The 14249-nt window shown below is 49.3% G+C and overlaps 1 protein-coding gene across 1 annotated transcript in view; it reads left to right on the forward strand.

Moving 5' to 3' along the window:
* Positions 1-3577, forward strand: part of LOC146785399 (putative serine protease K12H4.7) — a 625777-nt gene extending 622200 nt beyond the window's left edge. Inside the window, exon 9 of the mRNA XM_085634403.1 lies at positions 1382-3577. Coding sequence (XP_085490529.1) covers positions 1382-1491 — 110 coding nt within the window. The 3' untranslated portion in view covers positions 1492-3577. The remainder of the gene's footprint in view (positions 1-1381) is intronic.
* The last annotated feature ends 10672 nt before the right edge of the window (positions 3578-14249 follow it).

A 14249-nucleotide genomic window follows, 5' to 3' on the forward strand; every position in this document is an offset into this window, starting at 1 on the left:
GTCAGGGTGGGCTCAACCAACTTCCAGGTAGCTCTTACATGAAAAGGGAAGGACCGGGGGGCATAATTAGAGATTAAAATTCCCTCGACTACTCCAAGGTATCCCTTTATTGGTGGAGTGGTCAGGGATGTTCAAACTAAAAATGATGTGGGGTATTAAGGAAATGATGGTCCTATGACCCTTTACCAACATGTTTCAGCCCTACTCTAGGGCCTAGATAGGTCTGGGGCGTTCGTCAGGGTGATGCGGCGCACCTCCCCAGTTCATTCAGCTCAATAAGCTATTTTGTATCTGTAAAATACCTTTAGCAAGGGGTGCAGAGGCTGCCACTCCCTTAAGATGCAGGCCTCCAGAGTGTACTCTGGGAAAGTCTCATTATGCATGCCTGTAACTCTCAAAATGTTTGTCAGGCCCCGTTTGGAGAGCCACAAGGCACACAGGGGCTACTGGGCCTCAGACATGTGGGCCGGGGTAGTTTGCTTCTGATGTCTCCAGTTCCTTCCTACTATCGTTTTGGAAAACTGGGCCATGTACAACCCCCATCAGCACTTGACTGTCACATGTAGCAATGGCGCGCAATCACAAGCTTCTCTGGGAGGTGGTATGGGAGTGTGCAAACTGATTTGTCCAACGCAGAGTTGTTCTTTGGTAGCAAAAAGTGCTTTAATACACGTTAACCCTAGTACTGCACTTAACAGGCTGTAGGCACAATTACTTTGCTAGTGCTTGGGCTACTACTCCTTAAAACCTGGTCCTCTTCTCTCTGTTTTCCTGTGTGCCCTCTTTCTACATACTAAGCAGGTCTCACCCCCTTCCTCCGCCCCGATATTGTTTATCTGTTAATTTTGAATCTGCCGAAATTTCTGTTTCTAGTAAAGTGTGCTGGCATCCATCTGGGTTTTGTATGTGCTATAGAAATGCTGAAAATAAGGAACATAATTGTAAAAAAAAAAAAAAAAAAAACTTTACATTGATTTGGGCTATAAAGAGAGAGAGAGAGAGGTTCAGTAGTACAGTAGGGGTCATGCATGCCCCACTCTGTTTTAACAATGATTTTGTTTTAAGTCATGCTACTAAAGAATTGGTATATCGTATAAGTGTTCAAGAGGAAGCCTCTTATCTGGTGGGCGGGTTGAGCGTTAATCGGAGCACTGATTCAGCCATGAGTAAGTATGGGCCAGCCTTGGAGTCTGTTACAGCTTCCCAAGTGGTACTAGACTAATGAGAGTAACATGATGCCCCATTGGAAGAGAAAAAATTGAATGTGGAAATTAACCACAATTTTGATGATGAAGCATACAATACTATTAATATAGGGTGATGAATAAAATGTTGAATGAAAGATACCATAATTGTAATATATTTTTTCTGAATGCTGCAGATGGGGCCCATTGTGCTGACATGTATCCAGAGAGTGATGAAGACCCTGTCTCCGTCAGGAATGCTCGGGAGTACATCTACTTCCTGCTTTGGACAATGCTGGATTCATAAGCCAATTGGAAAACCCGAAAGGGCGAGTTAAAGGATGACCCGCTGTCTCTTGTGCAAGAGCACAGTATTGAGAGCTGAAATCAACTAGACATGCACTCTTTACAATCAATGTTGTCAACCTTCTGAAACCATGTCAGGGCTATGACGCACAATATATAGTCCATTGCAAGCTACTTGAGCAGAGGTTGGAGCTTGGCACAGCTTTAAACGTAGTTTCCCAGCTTTTATTTTTCAGTTTAGTTTTTCCCACCTATGAAATTTGTTAAAGGTCTGTGTGGTTGCCTGGTCAGTTTTTTTATTGTATTGTTGTTCAAAACTGTGCTGTCTCCCTGACGGTGAAGGTTTCCTTGCAGGATTCTCCCTCTCTGTGATGTCACTGAGGTATTGGACTTGCTGTGATTGCTGAATATGGAACTCGTTCCCTGAAATCATTCAACTATTATATGTGCTCACTGTGCTGTCACGGACGTATGGTACATTATGACGTCTCTTCGCTATCAAAATCTCACCATGAAATCTCTGACATGGGATTCGTAACATTACTTTTCTGTAGGATTCACTGATATACCTCGCTCTATCATTGTATTGTCACTGAAGTAGGAGGCTTGTGAGGTCACTGAGGTACTGGGCTCTAACTATGACGTCATTCTGGTAGGTCTCTTTCCCTGTGATACCACATAGGTATTCAATTCTGTCACTATAATGCCTCCAAAGTAAGGGCCTCCCAGTTTGATGTTAGTGAACTTTGGGACACTAGCAATATGACATCAGTGAAAAATGTCAAACTAGCTTTCACTTTGGTGGTGATTGGAAAACACAAACTATGGTTTTGAAGTGGAGCCGTGTAAAAACCCATTGTGTACCAGACACAGTGACTGAGCTGGAAGCACCAGTGAAACATTATTCCAAAGTGAAAGACATGAACATGTATTTCGTTTCCACCAATAGGGTGGAGACGTTTTTTAGTGGGCTTCTTTCCAAAGCATTCTAATCACAACCTATTGGGCGCTGACTAAGATGTACGTATTTGACACAATTCCTGACGACCTTGGATTCATGCTTGACATTCACCTCGGTACTCTCTGATCCTTGTTGCATTACTACAGAAATGTTCCCAAATTGTTTAAGCATAGATAGTTTATTACCTATGGGTTACCTTTTTGTGGAACTTTGTCTAGCATTTTTTAAGTTCCAGAATAGAATGCTTGTCAACCTTTTTTGACTGGGTTCTCTCGCTGATATATTTGCTTTTGGGCATGAAATGAATTGTTAAGGAGGCAATTTCATCCGATCGCAGATGCAGGAAGATTAGTGTCTATTGATTTCAGTTGGGATCTTTATATGAACCAATAGAATGCTAATGGAAACTTGTGCCAGTAAGTACGACATCACTAGCAAAAAAAATCAACGTTAGTAATTTGTTTCATTCTTTTTAGAATATCAAATGTATCTTATTCCTTTGGTTAAAGTATAAAATTGCAACATTTCAAATGTCACAACATTTCTATTTCTTAGTACCCCGTGGATGGGGGGTCATTTTTTGATAAAAGTAGTGCAGTATGTTCCATATTTGTGTACATTGGGGCAGAGAGAAAAATCGAGCAACGGGTGAAATTCTATTTTTTTTTCCTTACTCCTCCTGCAGAGTGAATTTGACACTTAAAAACATACAAGTTCACACTGCAGGTAAACCAGAGAAACTACTACATTATGGACGTTTTCGCTTAGTTCTCTAAGAGAGAGCCACCCAAGCTGCCCACAAACTTGATCGCTTTTTGTGAACTGTTGATTTTCTGTCTCTTTTCTATCCATGGCTGGCGGAAGTAGTTCAGCCACAATCCACTTCTGTTTACAGCTTAATGGGGAGAAACACCCATTTTGGCTTGTGTGCAAAGCTTTGAATACAAGACCTTTTATAAGGGATTCATGAAGCCGAAAAAGTTGCATATGGGACATTGTGTGTACTGCACAATTGCTTTCTGTGCAAATGGAACCAGAACTTTTTATTGCACTCAATTTTGCAGAAGATTGATTTTTGTATGTGAATAAAATTTTCTTAAAACAATAAATGCCTATTTACAAAGTATGATTTGGTTTCTGTAGTCATTTTCCTAAATGGGAAACATGTCCACTATATGAACATTTAGGGCCCGATTACAATGAGTCTCGGAAAGCCTCTGACCCCAGGTCGGAGGCTTTCCGAGCCTCATCTCGGTTTCAGTTTCGACTGCTGCATTACATTGCAGGTGGTCAAAACTGAAACCAGACATTCATTCCAGCTGGATTCAAGTTGGAGACCGATATGTAATCCCAATGGCAGCGTTCATATAGTGCTTACAATGTTGTTTTCCGGCAGGCTTTCCATGTCTGACTTTCTGACATAGAAAGCCTGTCAGAAAGCGACATTGGGGGCCCCTAGCAGGGCCCCCTTAACCCCGCGACCTCTGGTTTGGGGCCAAGGGGGCACCTAAGGTGCCCCCCTGTGAATCCCTGCAGGAGGTGCCTGCCACACGGTGCAGGGATTCACACAAACACCCATTTCCCTATGGGAGCTGGTGCTACGTCAGTTGTCTATCAAGGGAACAATGTGTTGTTCAACCCAGATTTCACCCTAGCATTACAGACAGCTAGAAGAGAATTCATGGCTGTAAAACAATTACAAGAGAACATCAGGTACTCTACTCTGCGAAATTGCGCATATATCACGCTGGCAAGGCCTACTTCACAGACCCGAACACTGCTACAAAATTTGTACGTGACCTCCGTCCAGTTAGACAGACTCCGTGCTTGGAGAAGCACATTGGTGAAGAGAGCCACATCAGTGATAATGATTAAAAGGACCTGGTACGTAAGCCCACCATGGATAGGTGCCTGGGACTGCGCCCGAGGGGCGGCTACTTCTAATCTACAAGAACGTAACTACCCACCTCTTTAATTATATGCTAATAAACTGACTGTGGATGTTTGGTCTACTAGCAGCTGGAAGTTGTCTCCCTACTGCTTTAACATTGTCCAGCCATGCAGCTATATCCAGCTGAGATAAGCCGGGTGCCTAGTGATTCCCCCTCAGGGATGATTCCTATTCCTTGTTTGCTTGTTGGCCGTAGACGGCTATGTTGGGGTTGGGGGAGTCTTCCTTCAGCCAGGTTGGGCGGCTGTAATGGGAGTGGGGTGGATAATACTGGGGATGCTATGGTTAACCTTAATGATGTTCTGCTTCCCCCTGACCCCCATCCTGCCGGCCTCCTCTTGCCTTTGAAACCCTCATGATTGGTCCTCAAGCATGAGGTTGAGACTGCTATGGATCATTTGTATGTGTGAAGTTTGACAATGACCCAACTAAAAATAATAACTTCAAATGTCCTTGGTCTGAATGTCAGATGGAAAGTGAGATTGGTAGCTGCATACCTGCACAGCAGTGAAGCAGACATTTGCTTCCCGCAGAAGCTGCATTTGACAGAACACACTTGCACATGCCTGCGGGCAGGATGGCTGGGAAAAAAACATGCAGCATGCTACTCTAATTACGCACAAGGGGTGGCCATTAGCATCAGGAATGGGCTGCTGAGCTGCACTCAGAAGGCTTTGTGATGCACAGGGAAGGTATGTGATTCTGGCGGGCACGCTGGGGGGACACGCAATCAGGCTAATCTTGATATATGGCCCTAACGTAGATGACCCGGATTTCCTTGGTGAGATTCGGAGGCTGATTGACACCTTAGATCCTGGTGCGATCCTGTCGAGGGTGGTCTATGACAAAGGCGTCACTAGGGTTGGCGTCACCCAGTGCGGTAACTCATGGTGTCACCCAATGCGGTCCGCACCCCCTTGTGACGCCACTGATTTTAGGGACGTGCTATAATGAAGACATTCTTCAAAAACCAATGGGAATCACCCATACATCAGGCCGAGTCTCGCACAGAGCCTCTTGCTCACTTGCCTCCCGAACATTACCTCTCCCCAGTTCACTCCTAACTTTGAAATGGAAAACCCGTAGCGCGCAGAGCCCCAGCGCAATCCATCGAAGCATTAGTCTCTGTTGGTTTACAATTCTACTATGCCTAATAGGCCCATGCGTGCACCTGTTGTAAAATAGCTCGCCTCTCATCCTCATGCAGGTTAGGAATGCATTATTTAAAACAGGATAAAGGTTGCTGCTCTCTGTTGGGTTTGCACCGCTGTTCCTCATTCTTGCTCCGTGCAATGCCAGGAGCGAGCACCGAATGGGACTCGCTTCTGATTCTAAAACTGTTTTTCTTCTAATTCAGTCTCGGTCACAACAGCACTTAAATATGTGCTATTAAAGTGCTGGAGATTTCCGCAGACGCGTTTGCGACTCGAGCATTGTAGCAGAAAAGCAATTTAGGAAGAAGACAAGTGTGCCGTTGTGATGCGGGCTTCTTGTAGGCAAGCTATAATAGTTCTGTGCTAGAGATATGCTTTTTACTGACAAAGGAGCATCCTTTTGCAGCAGGCATAAAGCTTTTTATTGACAAGAGGGCTGCAGGGCACACAGGCCTGCTGCCAGAGGTCGTGCCATCGGTGCAACTGGCTGTTTTTATAGAGACATATTACAAACTTCCACTGCAGCGATCGATGCAAGATGGACGCTGTTGTAAGAAATCTGCGTTCTCTGGCCCGCTTCTTCACCAAGAGGAGATACCCTCACACATTTCAATAGCAACAAATCCAATAATTTAAGATTCTTACGTGATGTACATCCTTCATCGTCATCCTCTGTAGTATGAAGCGGTTAAGCATGGACAACGCCATTATTGCTGCACATGCGTTGGATGATGTATGTACTCAGTATAAATAGAGCCTATAGTATCGCTATGATTGGATTGACTGTGATCGCTAGTTTAAGGATCACACTTCAAGATGGACCAAGCAGTACCAGTGTGGACTGCAGACGAGAGGGTATAACTTGAGACTTACCCTAGTATATGATAGCATGGGACTGGGGGTCCCATTATTTTGCATTTTGGTGTCACCCCATGTGATGGTGTCACCCGGTGCGGTCCGCAACCCCCGCACCCCTCTAGTGACGCCACTGGTCTATGACGCTGTCCTGGACCCTCTCAAAGATAGGTCAAGTGACGCCCAGCGGAGGAGGAGCTTCGCGCGCATCCAAGATGGTCGCGTGAGCACAGGGCTCCCCGGACCCTTGCCGCTCCTCGTAACTAATCCTGACATTATCCTGGATTTTTGGACGGATTCTGGAAGATGAACCTTGGCTGAATCCATAACTCTTTTCAGAACGTAAATCGGACCTGGGAGACCTGAAATACAGCGTCTTGCACTTTGGAGGCCCACCTGGAAGCTGTGCCCGGTGCTTTGGTGAACTGTGGGGCCGGGGAGTAGTTGAACAACAACGGCATCGGAGCCTTGCCAATGACCGCGCCCCCACTTTCAGTTTCGCCTTTGCACTTTTGCATGGCCTGATCGAGGAGCTACTTTGCTCGACTGGGGCGTCCTCCGGCCTTTGTACTGGACTGATTTGTGCCTTTTTCTCAAACTCTTCCGAGTGGGCTCTCTGACAGTCTGTGTCTGATCTCCTGGCGCCCCTTTGCTATCGGTCCGGGTGGACCCCACCGGTGAGCATCGCTCAACATGGCGGGCAAGGGGGATCCCGAGAAACGGAGGACCAAGACATCCCAGCGTGGGGGACCAGTCCAGAGTAACATAATGGATCGTTATACCCAGGGTAAAGGATCCCCCGGGCCAGCAACTGCCGTCACGGAGGACTCCGGTGGGGGCCCGTCCGTCCCCACGGAATTGTCGCTGCAGGACGTTATGGGCGCCATCAACGGCATAAGGGAGACCATCGCCCAACAGTACGAGGCTCTGGCCCGTAAAATCGACACGGTTGCCATTGATGTTACGTTAATTCGGGCGGATCTCTCTAAGACTAACGAGAGGGTTCAATCGCTGGACTTGAGGACATCCACTCTTGTTACGGATGTATCAGACCTCCAGGCAACTCTTGGCGATCTTAAGTCTGCAAACAACACGATGTCCCGGCGGCTGGAGGATTTCGAAGGTCGGGCACGACGCAACAATATCCGTGTCATAGGTGTACCGGAGACTTCCGACAATCGTCCGGTGGACCTCATGGTCAAAGATCTCATCCTTAATCATCTTGCTCCTTCAGGCCTGAGTAAGTTCTTCGCCGTGGAGCGTGCCCATCGTGTCCCGGGCGGTAGGCCTCGACCAGGAGCTCCCCCGAGGCCTATCATTGCAAAACCTTTTCATTACAGAGACCGGGATGCGATCCTGCAGGCCTCGAGGGTGCACGGCCCAGTTAAATATGAGAATTCCTCCGTTAACTTCTTCCCGGACTTCACCCAACTCGTTCAGAAACAGAGAATGGGCTTTCAGGGGGTGAAGCGCCGTCTTCGGGATCTGGAAATCAAATACTCTATGCTTTTCCCTGCCAGGCTTCGTGTGGAATATGACGATCGGACTATCTTTTTTGAACGCCCTGACACCGTGAGTGACTGGTTGGATTCCCTGCCGGACCGGGGCGAACGACCCGGGCGTACTGGCGGTGCCGAGGGCGGTGGGCCTCTGCAGGAATGATTCTTGGTCCTCCACTTTGACATTTCCTTCTGCGCTCAGCCAGGTTCTACTTCAATTGTATATTTTGTCTATTAATGTTTCGTCAGGGTGCGGGCGGGGACGGGTCCCTTTCCTCCTCTAGGGTCTTTTTGTAGCATGGGATTGCTAGGGCGACAGGCACACTGCAAGTTGGGGGGGGCTGTATAGTCCGCAGGGGTGCAGGGTGGGGGGAGTTGTACTGGTATGGGGGTGGGAGGGTGGCAGTGGTTGTTGGGTTGTGTGTTTTTTCTTTTCAAGGCGGTGTGTTTGTTTCCATTCAGTTTCAGGTGTCTGGCTGCGTGCCCGGGGACTCCAGCTTCTTGTGTTGGGATGGGGGGGGACGGGTTGAAACTGATGTCTTGGAACGTCAACGGATTGGGGGACCGTATCAAACGTGGGGTTGTGTTGCAATATTTGCGTCGATTGGCCCCTGATGTGGTATTTCTTCAAGAGACGCACTTGGTGGGCAATGTATGTCGTGCTATGAACAGGGGGGGCTACCGACTGGTTGCACACTCTGGCTTCACCACTGGATCCAGAGGGGTGGGCATCTTGCTGCGATCTTCCCTCCCGCTTGAGATCGACAAAGTCACTCTTGATGATAGAGGGCGCTATGCGTCCTTGACTGGACGGTGGGAGGGGCAGACTCTTTCATTGGTTTCGGTCTATGTTCCCCCGGGCCTCCAGACCTCCACTTTCTCTGATGTGGGTCGTATGTTACTTGAACTTCCTGATAGGCTCTTGCTTGTGGGTGGGGATTTTAATTCCGTGATTTCTGGCGAGTTGGACCGTTACCCTCCCAGAGCCCTCTCTGCCGCCCAGGCGTGGCTCGGCGGGTTCTTGGACACTTTCGGTCTAGTGGACTGCTGGAGGTTGATACATCCGACACAGAGTCAGTACACATTCCACTCCGGGGCCCATGGGAGTCTCTCCAGACTAGATTATTTTCTTATGCCCGCGGCCCAGACCACCCGGGTCCGGGAGGTTAAGCACCTGGCCCGGGGCATTTCCGATCATTCCCCATTGTGGCTCCTCTTTGATACCGGGATGCGATCCGCGGGGCGGATCACCCCCATTAACCCATGGTACTTGCGTGACCCTAAGATTCGCAAGGGTCTCATTAAGTCGCTTGATCAGTATTTTCTTGAGAATGAGGGGTCCGTCTTGTCCTCAGTGTCCCTGTGGGAGGCTTTTAAAACGGTTCTTCGCGGACACGCCCTATCCCTGATCGTGGAGGCCAAGAAAGCTAAGAACGGGGAGGTGGTTGCGTTGGAGGCTGAGATATCTGGGTTGGAGGCTGCCTTGGAGACTGGTGTCACCCAGGACGGGCTCCACGCCCTCAGCCTGAAGCAGTTCGAATATAAGTCCCTTGTTACGGATGCTGCTCGGACAATGTATAGGGAACAGCAGGGTAGACTGTATGATGCTGGGGATAAGGCGGGTAAATTGATTGCTTGGCTTGATAAGAAGGAGAGAGTGAATCGAGTGGTCCCCGTGCTTCAGACGTCGGAGGGAGTAAGTGTGACTGACCCTGGTGAGATTGTGGAGTGTTTTGCGGACTACTTCTGTGCTGTGTACTCCCCGGTGTCGGCTAGAGATGAGGCTGACTCTAGTCACTTGTTGAAGGATATTGCTTTGCCCTGCTTGTCGGTGGATGAGCGTGAGCAGATGGATGCCCCACTATCGGTCGACGAGATTGCTACCGCGATTCGCTCCCTTCGCTCAGGCAAGGCTATGGGCCCCAACGGACTTCCGATTGAACTCTATAAACTGCAACCGGATAAAATTGCGCCATTTCTCCGTCGTATGTTCTCGGAGTCGCTTGAACTTGGTTCTCTCCCTGATGACCAACGTCTGGCCACTATAGTCGTGATTCCCAAGGACGGTAAGCCTCGGGACCGCTGCGCCTCGTACAGGCCTATTTCTCTGTTGAACGCCAAGCCGAAAATCCTTGCCAAGGTTCTTGCGAACAACCTGCTTACTGTTATTTGCGATCTGGTGCATCCGGACCAATCCGGTTTTATCCCGCACCGGAATACGGCCCTTAACTTGCGGCGCCTACATGGCGTACCTGCAAGGGCGGAATATTTTTCAGAGCCGGCCATCTTGGTTTCCTTGGACGCCACGATGGCCTTTGATACGATAGAATGGCCGTATCTTTGGGCCACCCTGGCAAAGTTTGGCTTCGGGGCGGGATTTATTAATTGGGTTAAACTCTTATACGCTGCTCCGCTGGCACAGGTTGTCGTTAATGGGAGGGTTTCCCGGCCTTTCGTTCTTGGGAGGGGCACTAGGCAGGGGTGTCCGTTGTCTCCCCTGATCTTCGCGTTGGCTTTGGAACCGCTCGCTGCTTGGCTTCGTTGGAAACCGTCGATAAGAGGGATCCAGTGGGCCCCTGGCTTCGAGGATCGTGTTTCGTTGTACGCGGACGACATTCTCTTGTACCTCACCTCACCACGTAAGTCACTCAATGTGCTCTTTGACATCCTCACTTCCTTCGGCAAGAACTCTGGTTTGATCATTAACTGGTCCAAATCTTGTGTCTATGCTATATCCGGTGGCTTTCCTCTCTTGCCTTCTCGTTTTCCCATTCAGGCGTCCCACTCCGGCTTTACATACCTGGGGGTGTACGTCTCATTGGACCCGGCAGTCCGCTACGAGCATAATCTCCTCTCTCCACTTCGGAGATTGAGGTTAGACGTGGCCCGTTGGCGTCGGCTTCCCTTGTCTCCCCTCGGTCGTGCGGCACTTTTTAAAATGATGTCTCTTCCCCGATTCCTTTACGCACTTCAGAACTCCTTTGATATTATTCCGGCGGCCTACTTTCGGGAAGTGGAGAGCTTACAAAGGAGACTTGTTTGGGACGGTCGTGCACGTATTGCTCTTGCAAAACTGACTCTCCCCTGGTACGACGGGGGCATCGCGCTCCCGGACATCAGGAGGTACTATTGGGCTTCCCAGCTATCTGCTATTAACCATGCAACGTACGCACCTGGTCCTAATCCGGCTTTCGAAATGGATAGATTTTTGTTGCCTGGCGGCAACTTTAACAGAGCGCTTTACTCTCGATCGGCTGGGAGGAACTTAACCGGTCCCACTAAGATTGCAGTACGCTTGTGGAAGGCTGCGAATGTGGCCATGGGCTGGAATGATCGTTTGACGGGTGCGACCCCCTTGTTTGCGTCTGAAAGATTGGGAAGCCTTTGGACGACGAAGGGATTCGAGCGTTGGGACACGATTGGCATCAGCAGAGTAGGTGACCTTTGGGTGAAGGGTGCGGTTAAATCCTTCGCTGCGCTGCAGTGTGAGTACGAATTGAGTGAGAGGGAGTTCTTTCGGTACGTTCAGGTTAGGCACGCTTTGCTTTCGGCCATCGGGGCTGAGACTGCAGTCCCTGTGTCTTCGCCACTCGAGGACCGCATACTCGACGGTCACTTGCCCGACAGTACTATTTCCCTTATCTATAAAAAACTAATAAACGTTCGGGCGGATCTCCTCGTGCGTCTTCGGGAGGCGTGGATCCGGGATGGGGTGGAACTGGACGATGAGGATTGGCAGTCTGCGCTGTCCTCCCCTAAGGAGGTGGCCATACCCGCGCGTCTCCGTCTTGTCCAGCTTAAAATTCTCCACCGTGTTTACGTGACGGGCCCTCGTTTAGTCCTGATGGGTTTTTCTGAAGACGGGCTCTGTAGGCGCGGCTGTGGGCTCAGCGCCACTTTTCTCCATGTTCTCTGGGAGTGCTGTGAGGTGGCGGAGTATTGGCGCCGGGTGCATGCTGTCATGGAATGTGTCACTGGGGTCGCTCTGTTGCCTGAGGTTCGCCGATGTTTGCTGAACGTGTGGGAGCCTAATGACTATAATGCGGCTCACTCGGTGGGCGGCCCTTGGGAACATGGTTGCTAAGAGGGACATTGCACAGCTTTGGGGTTCCCGGCGGCCTCCCACCGTGTCAGTATGGAAGGAGAGCATGGATTGGTGCATGTGCAGAGAGAAGACTGTGTATGTGGCTCGGGGTAAGCCGGGGGCGTGGGGTTGAATTTGGGGCCAGTGGAACGCGTACCGAGGGAACATCTGCACACCCCCCCTCGTGGACACATCTGATGCTGCCTTGTCCCCCTGCTCCTGAGGTTCCCGGACTATTGCATTTTCACCTGTAGATGGTTGTGGCTCTCCCGTCGCCCCCACCTCCCTCCTTGATCATCCTCATTGACCACCCTAGGGTGGAGTAGGTACTGTGTGATCCCCCGGCCGTGGTTATACGCCCCTTTTTCGATGGTTTCCGCCTTGCTTGTTGGTGTTCTTTTATTTTTCTTTCTTTGTTTGTATTTTTAAAAAATAAGTATCCTGACAACCTCTGAGGTGCACTCGGTAATTTGTTAATTCGGCTGATCCCCAGGGGGCCTATTTCTTCCTTGATGATGTCGAACATGTATATATTAGCGGCCGGCCCTGGTGGTTGTAGGCCCATGTTTGTATTGAGTTTTTATGTGCAATAAAATGTATTAAAAAAAAAAAAAAAAAAAAAAAGTGCCGCCCAGCACCCTCACCCAAGAGCGGCGGCACAATTCCATACCATTATAGCCAACAATGATTTAGTAGACATTTGGCGCTGCAGGAACGTTAACAACGAGGAGGGCTCTTGCCTGTACTCCACTGCCCCCTCCTGGTCAGGAATCGATTATTGGCTGGCCTCGAGAGACCTGCTTGCCTGGGTCACCACTGCAACACATTTATCTAGAACCCTGTCGGACTACTCCCCTGTGCTTGTCGAATTAGCTTTGCCGGAGTACCTAAGCAGGGCATTCACCTGGCGACTCCCACCAGGTGTTCTGGAAAACCATCAGGACGGCAATATTAGAATACTTTACACTTAATGAGGGCACAGTGAAGTTCCCTTCTACGTTCTAGGAGACATTTAAGACCGTGATAAGGGGGGAATGCATTGCAAAACAGGCTGGGGTACTGCGCTCGCTGCGAGTTGACCTCAAGCGAATGGAAGAGGATATACAAAGTTTAGAGCGTCAATTCTTTGCCACCAGCAGTATTGCAATCTTGGGCCGCATCAGGGGCAAGATTGGGAAATTCGAGGAGGCTGCCTTGCGCATGACTCACTAACTTGGCAAGGAGGCATGCGCTAGGAGATATGGAGAGGCGAACTGGGCGGGCAGGACACTGGCTGGCCTACTTTGAAAGTCAAAGGCCAGTGATTATATCACAGAATTACAGACCTTAGAAAACGAGGCGGCGGTTGCCAGATGGCCATCCAGTCTGAAATGATCTTCTACTCCTCACTATACGAGGCGAACCACAGAGGCACCCAACCAGACCTAGACGATTTTTTTTACTCTAACCAGCTTCTGTGGCTCGAGAACAGGCACCAAAGCTAACTGGATGAGCCGTTCTCTGAAGAAGTGGTCAGGGTCATCTGCTCTCTGCCCGGGTATAAGGCTCCCAGCCTGGACTGGCTGTCGGCCGCATGTTACAATGAATATGTGAGCACCGTATCTCATAAATATATGAAGAGTCTATGGAAACCAGAGTGCTTCTCCTGTCACTCAGGGAAGCGCTCATCATCATGATCCTAAAACCTGATAAAAAAAACATTGAAATGTGACTCCTATAGGCTGTTGTCCATGATTAATCTGGACAAACAAATCCTGGCTAAACTCTTTGCATCAAGACTTCTTCCATTGTTGCCACTTGTGATGCATCCTGACCAGTGCGATTTTGTGCCTAGCAGGGCCGCAACACAAAACCTGTGCACATTCTTTGCCACAATGCAAGAAATTGACCCCTTGCTCCAAGCGGCTGCGATTTTTTTTTTGGCTGCCACTAAGGCGTTTGATTCTCTTGAATGGCCGTGCCTATTCTCACTTCTAGCCTGCCTATGAATTAGTTCCAAATTCATCAAACTGAAATCCCTTTTATACTCCAGTCCCACAGCGATGCTCCTTATTAATGGAGTGATATCCCCTCCATTTCCCGTGTCCCGGGGCATGAGGCAGGGGTGTCCATTGTCCCCCCTTCTCTTTGCCATCGCTATGGAGCTCCTGGCTGCTAGGCTGAGGCAGCATCATGCACACCGAGGTCTGGCATTCGCTCAGTGGGTGATACTTGTCTCTTTATACGTGGGGGATGATGTGGCTCTATACGCCAAA

This window comes from Triturus cristatus, chromosome 11, assembly GCF_964204655.1.
Source record: "Triturus cristatus chromosome 11, aTriCri1.1, whole genome shotgun sequence".
Classification (NCBI taxonomy): Eukaryota; Metazoa; Chordata; class Amphibia; order Caudata; family Salamandridae; genus Triturus; species Triturus cristatus.